Below are 16230 nucleotides of genomic sequence, written 5' to 3'. Positions count from 1 at the left end.
TGTGTGAGGGTGTGACAGCAGGATATTCATGGCTGTAGGTGCATTGGACATGGCAGCCCAAATTCTGAGAAGCGGGAGATGAGATTAGGCTACGGAGGATCCAAAATATTTGAAGATGCCATTATCAATATCTGCATGGATAAATTCTCTGTTTGTGTTTCTCCTTCAGTAGATCCTATCTCTATCAGTGATGCCAGCAAACAGCGTTAACTACGCCTTGCTTGTCAGGCAGCAGGGAATGCACGTGATCAGAAGCAGTGAGTGGGCGATTACTGGCTGGGTGAGCATCTATCCAAATCCACCTGGCCGATGTCGCATCTTCACTCGCCTTTAGATTCCAAGCATTTCAAACCCTATCTCACTGAAGAAAAGCAATCAATAGTTCCTAGTCCAATATATATATATATATTTTTTACTCCCGGGATCACCCGTAGCATCCCATCATTGTGCGTTCATGCTCCAGGCGAACGAACCCAACATACTCCCTGAAGAGGCTATCACGTGATCTGTGCTACCAGTTGAAGCAGGCTGTGGTACGAAGCAGCGGTTGGTCAAGATGAGACACAACGACACCGCAGGCATCATAGCTTCCTTTTTTGGGAAATACGGCAGTTACAGCTCTGTCAGTCGATTCAACTTGCAGCTGTGTCCAAGCAATGGGCATATCACTTTGCACTGACGCACAAGAGGGGATAGCAGTAGATGGCAGAGTGCAGAAAACCAAGTCCAGGCTTGGTACGAGTGACAGTGCGATACTTAGAACCTCTGAGCTGGAGATTTAGAGATAGTAAGCCATGTTTTGCTCAGGATCTCTTCAATGCACACCCTACAGAGTACAGCTTTCGTCTCGATGCTACCCCATAAGCAGCGGAGCCGGACCCTTGGTGGGGTTAAGCTTTTGCACGGATTGGGATGCCAGCAACATGATCTTACGCTGAGTGCTTGATAATCAGGCCCCTGGTCTTTTCTCACCTCTGATCACTTCACCGCTCCATACAATGAATGCAACGACCATCACTTCTACGACGGGTTTTGCTGCTGAAACGAGTTCGTACGGCAAAGTCCTCGTGTTTCTCGTGCTGCCATGTCTCCTTACATATGTCTATACCTCCTACGGCAACAAGGGGTACCGCTATGACCAGGCATCTCGGGAACCACCGAGGGTTCCGTACTGGGTCCCCGTCGTCGGCAACACATTTGGGTTTGCCTTTGACACGGAAAAATTCCTCTTTTCCGCTATGTAACTCTCCACCTCGCCCCTTTTGACGCTTTCCCTAACAACCCCTAGATCCAAGTTTGGCAATGTTCCGCTTCGGCTCCTGATTGGGGCTGAGCCCATGTACTATATCCCTCACGGCCAACCAATCCTTGACCTTTTCAAGGCGTCTCGCCATTTGACGACCAAGTCCCTTGGTGTTATGACCATTCGAAACGCATTTGGTTGTCCACCTGCAGATGTCAAGATTTATGCAGACGACGAGTCTGGGACAGATGCAAAGCCTGCGCCTGGCTGGGAGCACGTCGATCCTTCACAGCGACTGCACTTTGTGCACCATCGCGACTTACACACACTTCTAGCGGGAAGTTCGTTACATGCTCTTGAAGAAAAGTTTGTGGAGGCATTGTCAAGGAGTATTTCAAACGATTCCAAGTTTAAGGAGGACGAATGGACGGAAGTGAGCGACTTGTACGCCCTGTTCAGGGACTACCTCTTCTGTGCTGCACTTGAAGCCTTCTGTGGTGAAAAGTTCTTGGAGCTGTCCCCGGATTTCCCAGAGGATTTTTGGGTGTTCGATCATCATCTTCCAAACCTATTCAAGAGGCTCCCCAAATGGCTCATTCCCAAGAGTTTTCGCACGAGAGACAAGGCGCTTGAAGGAGTGCTGCGATATCACAAATATGGGCGAGAACAATTTGACTTCACTGACAATGATGCCTTGAAAGGAGAATGGACGCCCGAGTTTGGATCACGACTTATGAGGGCGAGACAGAAGATGTTCTTGACGGCTGGGTTTTCTATGCAAGGCGCTGCTGCCCTTGATCTAGGCATGTTATGGGGGCAAGTTGCATTTCTCTCCTTTTACTCCTGCCATGCTAACAAATTTCAGTGTCAATGCCAACGCGATCCCTGCTGCTATGTGGATGCTACTTGGGGTTCTCCTCGACGACAACATCAAAGATCGCCTCATGGCTGAGATCGAGCCTGCGTTCTCTGCATCTTCACTGTCGTTCGACAAAGACAGGCTTTGTTCAGGGCCACTCCTTAACTCAATCTACTGCGAGACCCTCCGTGTTCGAGTTGCCGCACCTGTGGGCCGGACGTCGTTGATCCCAGACCTCAAGTTTGGGAAGTGGAAACTGAAGCAGGGTGTGACCATGCTTTCAACATCGTGGATTGGGGGCCACGATACTAAGTTCTGGAACACTGGGAGGGAGTTCCCTGACGGATCTGTGGAGCGTCCTGTGGATTCTTTTTGGGCCGAGAGATTCCTTCAATACCAAGACGACCCCTCAAGCGGACCAGTTCGCAACCCATCCGTCAAGGCCCCATTCAAGACGAAGAGACGCACACCAGAGGACGATAGAAACGCGCAGGTTGTAACAGATGGCACGCAGGGATATTGGTATCCGTATGGCGGAGGAACCAAGATGTGCCCTGGTCGGTTCTTTGCTACTCAGGAGCTGAAGGTGGGGGTTGCCATCATGCTTCGTGCATATGACATTGAGTTGCTTGACCATGAAGCAGCTGCCAAGATCGGACCCAATATGGACTACTTTCCTTTTGGCACCATCCCTCCTAATGGCAAGGTTGCCGCTCGAATTAGGCGTCGCAAACTGGAGTAAGAAGACTTAGAATTACTTATATTTTCCGCTATGCTTTAGGTAAATGCAGACAATGCCGTGTTCCATGCCATGTTCTGATGTTGCTCGATTTGTAGCTCAATCCAAGGGTCAAGAAGGGTGGGGGCACGCCAAGCCCTCACGAATGCCCTACGACTACACGAGTAGATAGACGAAGTCAACATAAACGGTAACCAAAGCAATCGGCATGTCGAATATCACAAACCCTCAAGGCAAAGAAACGCCAAAGTGTCAGCCAAGTCATACGACCAAAACCCAAGTCCATCGTGGCTGTGCTAGCTATCCTATCAGAATCAACCCCTCAACATCTACAGATCCAATGTTTCCCCGCCCTCATTTCTTTGCCATGTCAACTGTCAGTCCTATGAACCAAGATACACTCTCCGTCTATAGCGATACCCACCATGGCATCCCAACTGTGCCACCGCTGTCGCGTCCTTGAGATCGACGACTCGGCAGTTGGGACTATCAAGTCCATCTTGAGGGGGTCGGTGGAGTATCTTGACTACAACCGACAAGGCGCAAGCAGGCAGCCAGACCCTATTCAGCTCGACTACCTCCTAGAAGATACCTTACCAGATCTCGGAGTACTGCAATTCTCAAGGACTGGTGGGGGGTTACCTTGTGACTTCTGCCAACTCCTTCGAGACTGTATCTTGGATACCAGACCTGAGGACTCGGCCTGGGCAGGCAAACTCAACATTCGTCTTCAATACATCTTCAGAGAGGGGATCCCGGAAGCATTACGCGCCTACTGGGAACCACCAGTCGGGACTGAATCGTTTCCCCAAGGCGTACTTTTTGCTTTAGAAGGAGGTCCACGAAAGTCCCCCCTCCTCCGTCGTCCAAGCAGCAAACACTAACAAGCAACAACCCAGATCAAAAGCTGGCTACGATTGGCCTATTCAAACCCTATTCGCGAGGCTTTGGACGCAGAGACTATCACGATGTTTCAAGGTGCAGCCGCACGGAGCGGCCAATATTACCCAATGATGGAGAAGGTGGGATCGTTTTGGCCATCCAGGTTGATCAAGATTGAGGGTTCCCCATCAAACAGAATGCTCAGCCTAGTCCTTCGCCATGAGATTGAGAAGTCTGAGGACCCAAGCAAGACCAAAGCTGGATACGCCGCTCTGAGCTATTGCTGGGGAACAGCAAAACATGCTGCCAAACAAGCAAAAACATTTACAACCACATTGGCGCAAAGACGAGGTGACATACCCGAGTCTGACCTGACTGCACTGATCCATGATTCGATCACCGTCTGCCAGAGCCTGGGTATCACATACCTCTGGGTGGATGCCCTGTGCATTTTACAGGACTCATTCGAAGACTGGTCGGTGGAGTCCATGGCGATGTCAGAGATCTACGCAGGCTCTGCCATCACGATTTGTCCACTGGATGCTCAGCACTGCGAGCAGAGCTTTCTTTCTCGGCGGCTGGACTGTCAAGTCGAAGTTCCTTTTACTTCAAAGCTCAGGCCTAGAATCACAGGGACATATACACTACGATATGCCGGAATGGAATTGAGCAACCCTGCCGACGACGAGATACCATCGCCTCCAGACTCTTTGGACAGAGTATTGAAGAACTCGCCATGGATGAAACGCGGTTGGACGTGTCAGGAAATGCAGCTCTCCAGGCAGATGCTTTGTTTCGGAAAGACCAGAACCTGGCTCCTGGGCACTCTCAACGCCACCACCGAAAAGGGTGATTCTGAAGTCCCCAACCCAACTATCTTGCCAACTATTTCCGAAGAGTTGTTCTCAAATAGTCTTTCTGATCGTCTGAAGGCTGCACAGCTGTGGATGTTTCTTGTGCAAGACTATACCAGTCGGCAGCTCACATACCGCAAGGACACGTTCCCAGCCCTGTCCGGTATTGCCAAGATATTTGCCAAGAGCCTCAAGGACGAGTATGCCGCTGGGCTCTGGAAAAAGAATATCTTGCGTCAGTTGATATGGACCATCACACAGGAGGAGCTCCTATCACAATCCACGTTGCCTTTCCAAAGTTTAGCGGGCTTGCTGGGGCATCTCTCTGACCCGAGAAACTGTTATGGTCCATCTTGGAGCTGGGCAAGCCGATCTCTCGCTGTTGAGTATAACTCAGACACCGATGCTGCATCAACCTTTCGAGACGAAATCGAGGAAATTAGCGTCCACACAAAGGTCGAAGGCCCCAATCCATTCGGTACTGTATCAGGGGGCACTGTTAGGATCCGGACGAGGGCAAGAAGCTTGGATTTCTCCAAAGCTAGGCCGTACGATGAGGCTAAATTCAGGTTGAATGGTATATGCCATTGGGTCGTGCCATTCGAAAAAGAGGAAGTCCATTGTCATTTGGATTGGATCACCGAAGAGTTACCAAAGGATCTGAGCAGCGCTCGCGTCGTCCTATTGCTCAGCGCAACGGACTAGCTAAACGACGAAACTGATACGGACAACCAGGTTTTGGGTCTGGCCGTTTACCCTCTTGACAAACTCCAGAACACTTGGGTACGGATTGGAACTTTTAGTTGTGGTGGTGGCCCTGGTACTATCGGCATGAACCTGTTCAAAGGTTGTACGATTGAGGAGACAACCATCCTCTGAACCGTAAGAACAGCATGGTCACTGGTGTCTCTCAGGAGAGAACCATGGATTACCTAGGGGAAATGAGTTGTTTAACCAGAGCTTGGATGAAATAGATCACAAGACCAGCCTCAAGGCGTGCGTTGTGAGTTACAGATGACCTCAGACCACTCATGATCACTAGCATTTCTATAATTAATGACTTGAGCACATTAATTTGTTGGTCCTGCAGTTGGCCCATGCAGCTGTTGGCTCCAGTTGAGCCTGAATCGTATGTCGACGGCACAACACCAACTTCACGCTGAGTTGGCCGTTGTTATCCACTTGTTGGTTTCAGATTGTCCAATCTGCATGCTAATTGATGAATTTCAGACACAGAACATGCAGCTGAAAATATTCTTTTATCCAAGGCATAACAAAAGTGTTCAGTCGTACAGTCCGGGCTTCTTCCTAGTTAGTCTCAGGTTCATTAATTGCTGGAGCTACCACTTTCACCTCACCGGCCAGGCTCGTCTTTACCCACTTCTAAAAACTTGATCACATCATACCCATTCAATGGCTCATTAGACAGCTTTCCCAATATCTGCTCCCCCACCTCGTCTGGGGTACATTGCTTAACGGGGCAACGGCCGTGTGCCTCTTCGCTCTAGCCTCTTCACCGCTTCGCTTTCATCCAAGCTTACTCTCAAAGATGTTAAGCCACGGCCAGCTGTTAAGTGTATAAGCCCTATACACTAAGGCCAGAGAATGGCATTGGCCTTCCTTTTATGTGTTCCAGTCATCCCAAACTCACGCCAAGTATTTCCAAGAGACATGAGCCGGAAAGGTGGGATCTGCCCCCACGTAGAGTCGGCAAGCATATCCGCTTCAACCTTTGGCCAAATTCTTATTGATCCATAGTGAAACATCTGCTTCCGAGACATGCTACTGCCGAGTTTGCTCCACAGAGTCTCCGTGGATTGTAAATGCGGCTGTGATCAGACTCCACTTCCCCGCTGGTAATGGGGGGCGAGTGCACCAACGGCCCTCAGCACTGCGATCAAGGGAGATGCCAGCTGGGAAGTCACATGCACCAGGGATCCCAGGGGTACCGGGATCTCTATCCAAAGTCTAACCGAGCGCGGTCAAATTTGAGACGAGGCATGAGCGCAAGGCCCGGTGGCCCGACAAGCTCTCCTTAAGGTCGGGCATCATTTCAAAAGAGGCGGCTTCCGTAGATCACTTCTGGGAGATTGCGGGGAAGGCTAGCAAGGGAGATTACATGTATCTTGGCGCCGATCGACCAGTTAGTCTGCGGTCTAAGAGTACACCGTCCAGCCGCTTCGAGAACTTCCATGGCTGGGTCCAGTCCAGGGAGCAGGGCTCTCGATATGGGGTATCACATTGGAATCACACGGCCCGTCAAGCATAGATGCTCCCGTCATTCATCATCTTCCAAGCCAAGAATCACTGCAACCAGTTCAAGCAGATGGATGCATCTTTCAGCACGAGTCACAAAGGTACAGCCAAGAATCACGACACATTCATCATAACAATAAAATCAGATTCGCATTACTCCTTCCTAATCCTAATTATTCTTCTTTATTAGAATTAAAGCCCCAGAGCCGTTTTCGCTCTGGACCCCACCACTTGGAGACGGCCTCGGCCTCGATGGCCCATTGCGCAGCCTCCTCGCCATACTTGGACTTGACGCCCTTGGCCAAGTCGCTCATAGACCACTTCTCGAACGGCGCAAGCTCGAGAGGGTCGTTCTTCAGATCGGTGAACCGATATTGGGTATTTTGGTCTAGAGGGATGACGATCCTCCAGGGGGCATCGGCAGAGGTCATGGAAAGCATGCTGGCTCCGCCGTTGATGATGCCAAAGTTCCAGGCCCTGCGGCCGTTGTGCGAGGACTTATATGGTCGGATTAGGGATTGGCCTTCGTAGTCGTTGATAAGGTCGGATGCGGCTGCTGTGTCCTTCTTGTTGAGCGAGCCGGTGTTGATGAGGAGGTCGAGAATAGTGGGGAGGATAGAAATGGAGGTGGCATTAGCATTATATTGGACCCGAGGGATATTGGGGTGTCTAAAGGTGATGGGCACGCGGAAGTTGCTGACGTGGCCGTTCTCGTAGGTGCCGGTCTTGGAGCGCTGGTCTTCCTTGAAGGCCTGGCCGTGGTCGCCGACAAAGACGACGAGGGTTTCGTTGGAGATGCCAAAGTCGTCAAAGGTCTGCATGAGCTCACCGAGCCACGCGTCTGTAAAGCGGATCGCGTTCATGTAGTTGTTAAAGTCTTCGTGCCATCCATTCTTGCCGTGAGTCTGGAGATACTCCTCCGACTTGAAGGAATGAGGCACGCCCCAGGGGTGATGGGTGGTGCTGGTAAAGTGAGAGAAGAACATGCGCCTGTTCTCCTTCTGGATCTTGGTGATGTAGTCCTTGATGTGGGACTTGAGGGTCGTCTCGGCGTATCCAAAGTAGTTTATCTCCTCCAACTCGCCCTCCTTGGCGTCAGCGTCCAGTCGGTCCTTTGTAACAATGTGCTTGAAGCCGATCTTTTCGTCAAACTTGTCTTGACGATCGTATCCGTCGGTGATGGACTGGAAGAAGGCGGGGTACCACTGCTGGTCCAAAAAGTCCTCGCTGGGCTTGTCCTCCTTGATCTTGTTGAAGAGTTCCAGAACCTGGGGAATACAAGCTTGGTAAGCCTGTGTCTCGGACTCCTCGAAGCCGTCGACGGGCATGGACCAGGCACCGCAGTGGATGGCGGCCATGCTCTTGAATGAAAGAGAAGATGTTGTGAAACCTCCAACGACATTGATGCCACCAAATCCCTCCTTGGTTGTGTCGTTCCACTGGGGAATTGCTACAGGGTCGAAAGCGGAACCGTCCTTCTTCTTGAAGTCTGCCGACTTTCCAGTGATGCGCTGGGCAACGGGCCCCAGGCCGGCAAGTCGAGCGTTAATCTCATCCTCATCCTTGCCCTTGTTAGCCTGCATAATGATCTTGTGCATGTCAGAACCGTATTGAAGAGGGAAGAGCTCCTCTCGGAAACTCTCCATCATGATCAAAGCAACGTGCTTGATCTTGACGGTTCCGTTGTTGAGCACGTCCTGCAGCACCTCCAAGATGTCGCTGTCCTGGTTCGAAATCTTCATAGGGTCGCTGACGGGGTTGTAAAAGGCGTCCTGGGCCTCGATGCCAGGGCAGCTGTTCTTAGCCTTGTCGGTCGAGTTGTCGGTCTTCTCAACCTCCTCAGGAACTGCCTTCTTCAAAGACCACTTGCCAAAGCCAGAAGGAACCTCCTCGGGGAGCCAATCGGGGACTGTGTCGCGGTACTGCTGAACGTAATCGTTGTTGCTTCCCGGAGCCCATCCCTTGAAGTGACCATTGGGACTCTCCCACTTGGACACTTCAAGCTGCTCGGGGTAAGGCCACGGGTTTCCGTTGAGCGCAGCATTCTCAGCGCACACATCGGGCGTCGACTTGAACATCTCGAGCATCTGAAGGGGGAGGGTGGCCGACATCATGTGGTACGGCGCGAATGGTCGGCAGAGGGTGGTGAGTGTGATGAAGACGGCAACACCACAGACAATGAGCCATGGTGTCTTTTGAGTCGGATATTCCTCCCGGTTATCTCCATAGCCACTCTCCAGGCCACTCTTCATCTCGTCGAAGTCATCGCTAGAGTCGCTAGTGTCGCTATCGGAGCTGTACGGGTCGAGGAGTGTGTTGGGGGATCGAGGGTAGTAGTTGCGGCGTCTCTGGGCCTTGGAGCCTCGGCATGATGTCCAGACTTGGTGATATTAGCATGAGTGAGGCTGATGAGATGTGAGACGAAATACCATAGTTGATAGGTGTTGCGACCAAGACCAGCAATGCGCCAACTCCTCTGTAAAGATACCACTTAGCAACCCAGGCAAGACCAAAAATGAGGAGCCCAGATGCAATGACGGTGTTGAGACCGCTGAGCAGGATCTTCATGCCATCCTTGTCGCCAGCATAGCTTCGTGCCTCGGACCACTTAATCTCATTGCCGGTTGAGTAAAAGAAGCCAATTTGTGAAGAAGCGGCGCCAAAAACGATGAGACTGAAATGTCTTGTCAGTACAGCACAAACAAGTGAGACAAATTGAAGCTTCAACGTACGAGAAAATACAGCCTAGCACGCAGGCGGTGACAGCAGCAACGCCCTTCTTCTGTCGCAGAGCTAGACGTGACACCAAAATGACCAGGAGGTCTGGGAGAAGCAGCGAGGGTAGGAAAAGGACAAAGGCAGCCAAGGAGACGGTCTTGGCGTGGATGGAGAGGTGGACCAGCTTGGTCAAGGTCAATGAAACGAAGGTTAACGAGAAACAAAAGGGAACGAGCGTGGCAAACATCTTTACTAACACGACTCTGATAAAAAAGTACAGGCTAGAAGAAGATGTCGAACATGGGAAAGGGAAACGGCTTCAAGGAGAGGAGAAAAGAAAACGAGAGTCAAGAAGCCGTTCAAGAATCTGGGGGAAACAGAAGAAAGTGGAGGAACGGGATCCGTCTCCGTAAGTACGGAGACAACAATGGCCCAAAAGCAAGCCGCCTTCACTTCAGGGGATCAGAATGCAGCAACAGGTCGCGTGTGGCAATGACCAACAGGCAAGTTCCATGATTAGTCTAATTAAACACACCTCGCACGGGTGTGACCTCGCGCTCTGAGCGTCAAGCAAGCATCTGTCCGTCGGGCACCTCAATAGGGCTGAGCCGTGATGAGTGGCGGTCGCATGGCTCTCTCGTATTCAATCTCGACCCGGGACACACAGTTTTCACTTTTTTTTCCTTCTTCCCGGCTAGCCGATGAGCATTGGTCGTCGCACTCAGGGGCCATTGTTCGAGAGAGCCAATGAACCATTGTGTTTTCTTCTCCTCTGCTTCCATGGCTTCAGCCCAGCGGAACCCCTCTACCAATGCCTGTCCTCATCCCGGGCGAAAACCTCCACCCCCTGGGTTGTACAGCGCATGTTACGCCTCATACGAGCTGTGCCTAAACGAAGCCGGTCTGTCAAGCTACCCCAGAGAACCAACGCGGTGGAGAAAATCTCACAAAAATCTTCCCAAAAGTTCCCGCTTCTTCCTACGGTCCCAGGGGTGGTCCCCGGCTGGGCGGTACCTGACCTGGGCCGTGGGTCGATGGCTCAGATTAATGGCACCCGCTAATGGCATAAGCGGCATGGGCAGTCAGGCTAGGGGCGCACAGGAGCGTAAGAGTGACATGTGAGGCATTTCCCCCTTGGACATGGCGTCTTTTTTTTAGAATCAATTTGCGGTACGGGGCACGCGACCATTGCGAGCAGGCACGCGAGCAGTACAGGAGAGTACAGTACAAAGATGTTCATTGTTGCAGCGGTGGCGGCATAATTCAAGAGCTACGACAACCTCTAAACTCCTTCCTAGTCACCATGATGCGCCCATTGCCGCTCCAGACTGTGCCCTCACGGAAAGTTCACCACCGTCCGTTTCATGCCGAGGCACTGCTGCACTGCACTGCGCTTTCGTGATGGAGTCGGGGAGATTACACGGCGCTCCGTCCGGTCAGTTTAGCGAGCGAGCGAGAGAGAAAAGAGTAAGCAGACAGGTAAAAAGAATCAATGATCGCCTGAAACCGAGGCCCATCGCGCCATGTTTCTCGTCTTGGCGGCGATTCGGACCATCCATGGTTCCCGGCTCGTAAAGCGTCCATTGACGCACGGCTGTTGATCATCGCTACATTCTGCTCGTTTCGGCATCTCTGTCGAGAGCCGACAGGGGCGATCCTCCTGGATCCAATGAGTTGGCGACAGATCAGCTGCGCCACAACAGCTCAGAGGCCGTCGGGGACCACGCAGGGCGGCCTGAGAGGCCGATGCTGGCCAGAAGTCAGCCACATCAGATCATCTCCGCTGGTGTGGTGTTCTAGCCGGAGCAGTTAAGGGATACTTGTTTCCCACGCGCTGCATAACTCGCGCCCAAGTACTTTTCATCCGCAGCCCTCGGAGTGTTTTCTCATTAGCTGAACGCTACCCCACAAGCCTTCCAGCCTCTCTGATCCTTTTGGTGGCTGATGCTACACGCTAAACGAGTTTGGCAGCCTTCAACCTGGACGGAAATAGCATCATCACGGAGATTACTGCTTTTGTTGCTTCAAGATGACTTGTTCGGCTGTCAGAGCCGAGAAGTGCATGTCTTTGTTGATTCAACATTGGTCGCAACAATCGACAATTCACTTGTTCTTGAAAGTCATGACAATCACTTGCTGACCACCAGAGCAATCCATCCTGCAGATCCCACGTCCTACTGTGCCGCTTTACCGCACCACTTTTACCAACCTGAAAAATCCCTTTCCTCGCTCCATATCGACAGGGCTGGTTTTCCTGCCTGTCATTCAGGATCCGAAAAAGATGCCTAAATATGGATTACGATACGAACTGTATCCATTTCGCCCCCTTTCATCTCGCAATTTTGCGAATCCTTCGCGCAAAGCACCTACCCTAGATTTGAACACCGTTTCTTCTGCGATGACGTAAGAAAAACTCTTTTGACGCTGACACTGCGATCGTACCGGAAAATCGGCATCGCCAGGCGCCGACTGATCGTTAGCCTCTGCAGCCTCTTGAAACAAGCCTGTTTTGATCGAAGCCGTGACGTGTCGAACGGCTGTTACCTTGTTTGCATAGGATCTCAACGAGGCGCAGGCGGAACTAAAGGGTTGTAAACAAGAGTGGAGGCGAATGCGCCTTTCGTAGCGGAAGGCATCGATTCTTAACTAGGCAGCTGTCATGATCCTTGCAGGATCTCCGTGGTTGATGCCATCACTGCCCGCATGATTACTGGCAGTTGCCTGCTGTCGTAAGAAATGGTCAAGCTGAAGAAGCCGAGCTTCCGTGGATAGCGATGCCTTTGAGCTTCCATGGAGTGGAATCGCCCCCATTACAGATGCCTCTTCCGAAATCAGTCGGACTCAAGTTTTGACTCAGAAATGCCTTGTTTCCAAGATTTCTACAAGTGCAGTTGGGCACTCTGACCCTTGTATACCTTTAATTGCCCGTTAGGGTCTAGACGTAGGCATGTGAGGAAACCACGATGGTTCCTTGCCTCGGCTGAGTCATTCGTCCTCGATCCGAAACACTCCTGGACAGTAGAAAGCATGTGGCTGGTTGATGAGACTTCTGGCACAGCAGCTTCAAGGGCGGCTCGGCAGACGGAGAGTGGCTGACGTATGTCTCCGTTCGGAGACTTGACACTCTCCACTTGGTTTCTTTTCCTAGATGTTAGGCAAACTCTATCTATTTGGAGTGTTATCTTGATTAGGGAGTTGCCGTTGGGTACTCAACGTCTCTGAAGTGGCGTTCAACAGATATGACACGCCCGCACCTGGTTCCTACAGGCCCGGTTTGGTGATAGGGTGCGAAATCATTAAGACTTTCTGTGGTACACCTATGGGCTTTGCATTGTCTGCTCTGCGACGTGTCCCTTTGACCCAGCCAGGGACTGATTTCGACAGGCAAGTCTCAACGCCTCTAGTAAGTAATAGATCACTGCCTAGAAATACCATAACCGTAAACAGAGTAAAGACAGAGTGGTGAACAAGTACATTCGCTGTGAACTGGCTTACCCTAGGCAAACACGGCATTGGGCTTGATGCTGTCCACGCTACGGCGTAATCCGGACAAGACAAAAAGTTGCTCATGTTTCATGGGTTTCATTAGAGACATCATGGTATATAAAAGCTAGAGATAATCTAGTAATTGAATCTCTCGCCGTTTGACGGACTCCTCACTGCCCCAGCTCCCGCAAACCCAAGCCTGACAACACCTCCACCAGCATCCCATGCTCCATACCTCACCGGTCCAAGATTATCCACCGCCTTGACAATCCCATTGACGTTCTGATTCGGATCAACGTGCTCCATGACGCGTGAATCTTGACCAAAGGTTCCAAATGCGTTTGCAATCTCCAGCGGGTTCAGGCTCACATCTCGGCCCAGCTCCCACCAGCCCCAGAAGATTGGTAGAACTGCAAAGATGCCGACGAGGGATGCGCCGACGGTTATCCACATCTTTTCATAGTCCGTCACATACACCAGTATTGTCGTACCGCTGCTATACTCGACGCGTCGCTTATCCGTCTTGTTGAACTGGGCATACTGCAAGCTTGCTCGGAAACCGAGGTCCCTGGTGAGCTCGATCAAATCGTCCATAGGATTCTCCCACGTATCTTTACATCCGGGTACAGTGTCGTTCATGGTCATATACTGCGTCGCGGGTAGCCCGTCAGATTTGATATCGTAACCCGTAGCACCGGTGAAGGACATCCATGCTGAGGAGCCGAAGAGAGCATCGACAATGGTACTGAAACCGCCTAAGATATTTCCGGTTCCGCTCGCAACAGTAGCAGCAGGAGTCATATATCTATGAAATAGCCCGGGTTAGCATCGATATTGAGTATAGTCCGCCGGATGTGAGATGCGTACTTGCGCTGGACAAACTTGTCGTCCTTCCACGTCCCCCTGAGCTCCACCTTGTTGCCATCCAGCTGTACCGGAAACGTTGAAATCCCAGCATGCAAGTCACAAGTCTGGACCTTGAGCTTCCCATTGCATTGGCTGGTGTCTTTGAAAAGCGTGGTGTAGCGAAGAAACGACCCATCTTTCATCTGATGGACCGAGTAGTCGCTGAACTCGGTCACATTAACCTGGAAGAGATACGTTCCATCGAATGCCTTTAGCATACTTGCTCGATCCATTCCGATGGTGAGATTGAAGTTTCGTGTCGACTCGGTGCAGTTTACCTGGAAGCCGAAGCCCTGTGCTTGGTCAGTAAAGACATAGCCTTACGACCTTGAAGCCAAGTTTCGATGAGATGGTACCTGGACAGAGGTTGTGCAGTTCTTGCAGTTGGTGTTGAAAGCAATAATATCATTCCGATTGTTGTATGCTTGGGCAATGTCGCTAAAGTTCTTGGTGAGAAGAGAAACAGAGTGAGTACGACCAGTTTGTATGCTGGCGTAGTTGCTAGGAAGTTCTCGAGCAATATGAAAGTCAAAGACACCTTGCTGCGCTTGGAATTCGTTTGCCGTCGAGGATGCACGCTGCATGAGAGGGCCACGTAGGACGGATAATGTCATTAGAATCGAAGCTGATAATATGAGAATGATGTGCTAAGATGATAGGATATGGCCAAGTACATACCTAGACCAAGAGTCTTGGATTTCATGCTGAACAGATTTATCGCTGCATCGATAAGGCCTGTAGATGAACCATATATGGCATGTAGTCGTTGCAACTGATGACTGTCAACTACTCATATCCTTGAACGATGATCGCATCGCTTACCGTTGCTGTCCTTCCAGCAGCTCGCCAATACGAAATTGCCGCACCTTCTGCGAATGCACATGCCAAGAAAGCGCCGGTCAAAGCTGAAGTCAAAGCTAGCCAGACAGTAGGCTGCATGTACTTGTCCCAATGATTAACAGGGACTCCATCGCTGTAGATGAGTATGAAGATGGCAGCTCCAGTTCCGACCAATGCCAACAGCCATGCCCCGAGACCACGGGCGGGGAGTCGTTTCCAGAAACCGGGTTGCCATGGTCGACTGACCCTTGCAGGATCTGTAGAAGATGGCTCATTCATAGGTTCGAGCTGGTACCATGGTCTTTTGTCTTGGACAAGGCCAATAGGACCATCATCCTTGAGCGGCCATTGGGGTGCGACACCCATTGCTGCGGCTGCCTCACTGAAACAGTGCAGACTTTTCCGAAAAGAATTAATAGAAGAGAAATGCCAAGACGCTAAAGGAATGAAAGATCGTGACTAGACGATAGTAGAAAGAATGGCTGTGGTGAGACACATCAAGGGGAGACACTGCTTCCGCAGTGAAGTTTAGGGCAAAAGGAAGGGAAACAAAACAAACTTCCCAAGACCCTGAATATAACATGAAACTTCCGAGACCGGCTGTCAAGTCTCAATAGCCCACAAATAATGACATCCTCAATTTCTATACGAAGAATAGGGTTCACCAGATCGCCTAGGGGAGCCGCTGGTAGGGGGATCAACGCTCCACGGGTTTGCTACTGGACGATCAACTCCGGAGGAAACGAGCCGGCAGTGGGTTGAAATATGGTGTTAGAGGCACGTTCAATGACAAGGAGATGTACTATTTGTTGTGTCGGCCAAGATTTATTGGCCTTCTCCCGTGGTTCTGGAAGTTGCATCGTCTAGACGTTGAACATCCCCTGGTTTGCCATGTGGTGATGCCAACAAGGATGGTATTGATCGGCCTAGGCGTTGCACGAATGAGGAATAACGCCCGGCATGCCCCTTGGAAAGGCTGAACGGCACTTACATGGTGCCTTTACACTTTCAAGCTATCGTACTATGCGACTGGAGATGGTCACACCCATAGCTTGGCTGTCTTAGTTCCCCTTATAATATGAACGACAGCCGCGACTGGAGAGATCTTGGGCCTTGAAGTACAACCTGGTGAGTGGCATCGGAAGCTTCTTTACTGATATAAACATGACTCTCAATGCTTTCTCCCGCTTCTTCGTTAAGTTGGCTGACTAATTACCAATTAAGAAACTGATCTATAAGAGGTGTATAGTTGAAATAAGGCACAGGGCCCCGGGATGTGGAAGGCCAACGTGCATCCCTGGAATGAGCAGCTACTTGGGCGATAAATTCTCCACTACGGAGTGCCTTATCGTTGGAAGAAGCCTTATCTGGGGTTACATGGCTAGACAGCCACATCCAAAAATACAGATCATTGAGCTGCTGCCTTTGCGTTGCAGACCGAGGCGTC

The 16230-nt window shown here is 51.0% G+C and overlaps 3 protein-coding genes and 1 pseudogene across 4 annotated transcripts, besides 1 other annotated feature; 2 read left to right on the top strand and 2 right to left on the bottom strand.

Annotated features, from left to right (window-relative positions):
- The first annotated feature begins 953 nt into the window (after window positions 1–953).
- NCS54_01312100 lies at window positions 954–2844 on the top strand (annotated as a pseudogene). Its single transcript has 3 exons — window positions 954–1240; window positions 1289–2050; window positions 2109–2844.
- Window positions 954–2844: a sequence feature.
- Window positions 2845–3920: 1076 nt separating this feature from the next.
- On the top strand, window positions 3921–5282 carry NCS54_01312000 (HET domain-containing protein; the record flags this gene model as incomplete). Its single annotated transcript, XM_053158331.1, has 1 exon — window positions 3921–5282. One exon carries the CDS (start codon window positions 3921–3923, stop codon window positions 5280–5282), a length of 1362 nt encoding a protein of 453 aa, XP_053014306.1.
- A 1724-nt stretch (window positions 5283–7006) lies between these two features.
- NCS54_01311900 (Sulfatase domain-containing protein) lies at window positions 7007–9798 on the bottom strand (the record flags this gene model as incomplete). The annotated part of the gene is made up of 3 exons (XM_053158330.1): window positions 7007–9213; window positions 9263–9507; window positions 9566–9798. 3 exons carry the CDS (start codon window positions 9796–9798, stop codon window positions 7007–7009), a joined length of 2685 nt encoding a protein of 894 aa, XP_053014305.1.
- A 3374-nt stretch (window positions 9799–13172) lies between these two features.
- Window positions 13173–15149, bottom strand: NCS54_01311800 (Hypothetical protein; the record flags this gene model as incomplete). The annotated part of the gene is made up of 5 exons (XM_053158329.1): window positions 13173–13842; window positions 13905–14236; window positions 14300–14568; window positions 14622–14715; window positions 14766–15149. 5 exons carry the CDS (start codon window positions 15147–15149, stop codon window positions 13173–13175), a joined length of 1749 nt encoding a protein of 582 aa, XP_053014304.1.
- Window positions 15150–16230: the final 1081 nt, after the last annotated feature.

Source organism: Fusarium falciforme, chromosome 11 (genome assembly GCF_026873545.1).
Source record: "Fusarium falciforme chromosome 11, complete sequence".
Taxonomy (NCBI): domain Eukaryota; kingdom Fungi; phylum Ascomycota; class Sordariomycetes; order Hypocreales; family Nectriaceae; genus Fusarium; species Fusarium falciforme.
The sequence above is the reverse complement of the archived record's forward strand: the minus strand, read 5'-3'. Positions and strand labels throughout refer to the sequence as shown.